Source organism: Limanda limanda, chromosome 11, assembly GCF_963576545.1.
Source record: "Limanda limanda chromosome 11, fLimLim1.1, whole genome shotgun sequence".
In the NCBI taxonomy this organism is placed as follows: Eukaryota; Metazoa; Chordata; class Actinopteri; order Pleuronectiformes; family Pleuronectidae; genus Limanda; species Limanda limanda.
Genome location: NC_083646.1, coordinates 9,712,300 through 9,717,140, shown reverse-complemented (window position 1 = coordinate 9,717,140; position 4,841 = coordinate 9,712,300). Strand labels below are relative to the sequence as shown.

The window sequence follows — 4,841 nt, the reverse complement described above, 5'->3', positions numbered from 1 at the left end:
CCAACTTCCTGACACAAGAGATCAGAAGCCTGTGTGAGGTTGGCACAAGCGGTTATTGCACAACCACTACCCCAGTTCTGCAGTCCAAAATAATACTGGTAACACTACTAAAATAAATACAAGTTAAACTTGGGTGAAACACACAAAAAACTCAGCTCTGCATTAGGGCAATGTCCCTTTAACTATTGGGCCCTTTGCAGTTTCCCTGACTTGACTTAATCTGTTCAAGGTAAGGCCACAACCCCCCACCTCCAGCCTCCTCCTTTTTACTGGCTGGGTCCTACCAATAAACGTTGATTGATATTTAAAAATCAATTATACAAAAAATGTACAGGTTGACAAACATACCAAACACACTGGTGGGTCCATATAAGTTATCTAAAACAATGAAAACAGGATTTATCCAATGACACACTGAACCCCCCTCCAACTCTGTAGTTGGTGCCTTCCCCCAGGAACCCCTGTTCATCATCTGATGGTACCCTCCAGTCCCAGGTCTAACAGCAGAGCTCACGTGCAGCAGAGAGGAAACAGGTAAATGGTAAATGGATTTGTATTTATATAGCGCTTTTCTAGTCTGATGATGACCACTCAAAGCGCTTTACAGTACAGTTTCACATTCACCCATTCACACACACATTCATACAGTGCATCTACTTGCAGCACTTTGTTATTCTATGGGGGGCTATTGAGGGTTCAGCATCTTGCCCAAGGACACTTCGGCATGCAGATGGTTCAGACTGGGGATCGAACCGCCGCCCTTCAGGTTGGAGGACGACCACTCTACCCCTCAGCCACAGCCTCCCAGGTGACAAACAATTCATCGTCTTTGTGAAACACTTCTTAACAATAAATAAAAGGATAGAATGTCGATGCCATTATCTTGTCTTTATTTTAAAATGCATAACATGTATTACAGGAAATTATGAGACATAGTCAGTGATGTTCACTGATTGTGTCCAACATGGAAAAGACCAATGTACATCTTCAAAAATATAGTGGCCAGTTGCATAAGAGAAAAAGCACAAGCAGGTATCCACCATTACAGAAACTGTGCAAACCAAATTTTGTAACTTTCTTAAGCAAGGAACACAGCCACAGAAACATTGAAACATTGACATGAAGCAATTTCTGCACAAATGACTGAAAGCAGATGGACACAGAACCCAGAAGCTCTTTATTGAAACACAGCAGCAGCTACAGGTGATACAATCTAGTTCACACATTAAAGGAGGATGTTTTGGAGTTACCTCTATAACTGATTTTTCATCGAGCTGCCTCTCAGGACAAAGTGTTATTACTTTCTCCAAAAAGGTTATGTTTTCTTGTTTGTTATGTAGAGGGATTTTGCAAAAACTACGCTACTGATTTCCAGGAAATCTAGTGAAGCGAACTGACGGGTCATTCTAGTTTTAGTTATATACTCTCATCAGCCTCATTTGTAGTTTGTCTCGTGCCAGTTATTAAATGTTTTGATTGATGATTGATGATTAATTCCATTCATCCATATTAGAATATGTGGAATGATACCAAGACTATACAGCAGCTTTAAAAGCGATTTCTTATTTTTTGCTCTCATTTCGGCTTCTGACCCAAACCACAACTTCTGTGTAAGTCGAGTCTGCATTCGATGGCTTCCTGTGCTCGTCATTGCTCAAGGTCATCTCACCTCTTAGTGGTTCGAACATGACTTTAGAGTAGATCCCGTCCTACTCATAAGATGGAGAGATAATGTCATCAAGCTCATTTTTATCATCATTATGTCTCTTTTCTATAAATAAAAAATCATATTCTTTTCCCTTATCACAGCCCCAGAGTAAACAACTTTATCCCACATCGACTTATTCAATTCAGAGATGCAGCTTCGAAGCAGCTTGGAGCTCACCTCAGCTCTTTCAATGCCAGATGACTTGGACACATCCATCACTGTCCAACCTGTGTCTGAGAGACAGAGCAGCTTTATCAAGGAGACTGGAAACAACAACAGAAAGATATGAAATAATATAAGAAAGGAAATGTTTGTATTCTTACCGCTGAAGACATTGTGGCTGACTGAAGAGTCACACCTGAGGAAAGTAATCAAACGTAATGTGATAAGCTGATCTGTGCTGGGAATTGTTTAAAATCTGAAATATCGGGGCTGCACCTATTGATTCTTTATATTATTAATGAATCAGCAGATTATTTTAATTAAATCACCAATAGTTAATCTATGAATTATCCATAGAAATATACCAAATGTGTGTCAGTTCCCATGCAGGAGCTCAGGTTATGTTTCCAAATGTCTCATTACCTCAGAGTTAGTGTTTTCATATGAATTTATTTGTTTGTTTGTTAGCAGGATTACGCAAAAACTACACAACTGATTTGAAATTTTATAGAGGGGTGGAGCAAGACCCAAATAAAGAGACAATTACATTTTGGCCATGATCTGGATTAGGAGGTAGATCCAGGAATCATTGTGAGACAAGGTGTTATATTTATTTATATATAAATATAAAATCTATCAGTGGATACTGAAAGAAAGGTGATGATCAAAATCAACCATCTGCAGTGAGTATTGTTTATGGGAGCTGTTTTTTTTCCTAGAGCCTCAACTGAACAATCCTTTACGATACACACACACACACACACACACACACACACACACACACACACACACACACACACACACCCACACACACACACACACACACACACACACACACACACACCTTCTGATGAAGATGAAGTACGTTATGGCTGCCGTGCTCCCCACCAACAATATGACAGCAATCACTATAGCAGACACCTCCCCTGATGATAACTGCAGCTGTTCTGGAAGAAGAAACAACACATGACCATGATTTACTTTGTGTGTGACTATCAAGTCAATTTATTTTTAAAGATCGTGCTGTTTAACAATAAAGAAAGTTATTCTGAGATCAGTTACAATTTTATTTGGTACAATAAAGGATGACATTGATCATGATGATTGATAAGTTGAGGTTAAGGACATATGTTATATTTCTACTTATTTACCAAGAAAATCAGGTCCATGTTAGTCTCCACTGAGCAATAATCAAAAGTACGATTACACAAAAGCCAATTAATAGTAAAAATTATCTTTGTTATTATTTGTTTGTAGGTTTAGGGGTCTTCACGTTACTTTAAACACTCACCTCGAACAATGAGTTTGGTCGTTCCCTTCAATATACCACTGGGGAAGGTTGAAAGGGAGCACATGTACGACCCTGCATTCTCCAGTTCAACAGCTTTAATTATCAATGAAAGTTCTGTGAGATCCACCTTCTCTTTCAGAGGAGTATCAAAGATGTCCAACCCATGCTCACGATTAGAAACAAGGATAGTATTTTCCTTTGCTTTCAGCAGATTCCACTGAACCTGAGTAACAGTGTCATATGCTGATACTTTGATGAAGTGGCATGGCAGAGTGACATCATGCCCGAGATATCCAGTCACCTCAGGGAGGACGCTGATCGTTTGTGCCTTCAGAGCTGCCAAAAGAAAAAGGGAAGCTGATGTGGCGGCAGATGGAAGTAATGCAAATACAATGAAGAAGTAAATAGAAAAAAATAATATTTCAAAAATCATGCAGCTTTACCTACTCTATTCCATCAAATATTAAATTTAAAAAAAATATCCAAATAGTCCTAATTATACAAAGTATTATTAATTAGGGTTATTGCTTATATTCCTAATTCTACGTAGTAAATGTTTTTTTTTTATCTTTAAGATTTGTATTCTTGCTCTAATGCCGTTTCGTCTTGAATTGTCTTACAACTGTTTTCCTTGTAGTTACAAGATGCTTAAACATATATAGACATTCTATCGACAGTTATTGAGTAACTAGGTGCAAATAGAGACATGGCTGTAATCTGTTCTGTTAAAGGGACTCTTACCTTTGTTGCATTTGAGAATTACAGCACATTCAAATCATCCCGCCTTCCTCCAATGCCCCACCCCCTCGTTCCCATCCGCGGTGTTTTTTTGAAGAAACTTTATTTACAAGCAGACTTACAATCTACTGCCTCCGCGCACGCACGTGAGTTTTTGTTTACCAAAGCAATGGATTCGGTAAGTTATATACATTTACATTCACTTGATGACGCGGGCCCGAATGCGCCACAAGAAGCAGACGGAAAAACTGCATGTCCATGCAGCAAACAGACAGGTCTGTCGGCCAATAAGGTCCTTCGGTCCGAAGAATTTTATTGGTTGAAGTTTTCACTAAATATTATGAGAGTTTACCTGGGAGTAACGTGACGTAGATCATCTCCAGCAGTATGAGAGTTGATGTGCCGCCGGTTTTCATTGTTCACAACTACAGGTGGTGAACAAAATAACAGAAACACCTTCAGGTGCAGCTGTATGTCCAAACAGACGAAACAAACATGCGCTTGTCCAAACAGGAACAACCAAAGTCTTACGCAATTATTACTCAGCTTTACTTCAGATTTGTATCATGCACGCTGTACCCCAACCAGTAAAACACTGACCCCGTGTGGTCAAATGGTGCTACTGTCGTCCACACAAACACCAGAGACGATCGAAGATTTGCGGTGTTGAATCAGATGATTTCCGCAAAGATACACTGATGGGAGGTTCTGCATTATAATGTTAAAGTGATGCATCCAAAATTATAAATAAAAGTAATGACCAATAAACATAAGTATGAATAGTTGTTACTCTCTCCACCGTGAGCCATTAAGCAAGACACAACAATCCCACTTATCCCACGTGTTATTTCAGCAACATACAGTATGTTTGTGTGATTGCAAATGAACATGAACAATGTTTGTCTAGAAATGCAAAGTTAAATAATGGTTGCACATGTTAAA

At 39.1% G+C, this 4,841-nt stretch overlaps 1 protein-coding gene across 1 annotated transcript; it reads right to left on the bottom strand.

Moving 5' to 3' along the window:
• Window positions 1-920: 920 nt before the first annotated feature.
• On the bottom strand, window positions 921-4,364 carry LOC133014645 (nectin-2-like). The gene is made up of 6 exons (XM_061081913.1): window positions 4,252-4,364; window positions 3,162-3,497; window positions 2,715-2,817; window positions 2,032-2,066; window positions 1,886-1,941; window positions 921-1,709 (listed from the first exon to the last, which is right to left on the bottom strand). Exons 1-6 carry the CDS (start codon window positions 4,313-4,315, stop codon window positions 1,563-1,565), a joined length of 741 nt encoding a protein of 246 aa, XP_060937896.1. The 5' UTR covers window positions 4,316-4,364; the 3' UTR covers window positions 921-1,562.
• Between the last annotated feature and the right edge of the window lie 477 nt (window positions 4,365-4,841).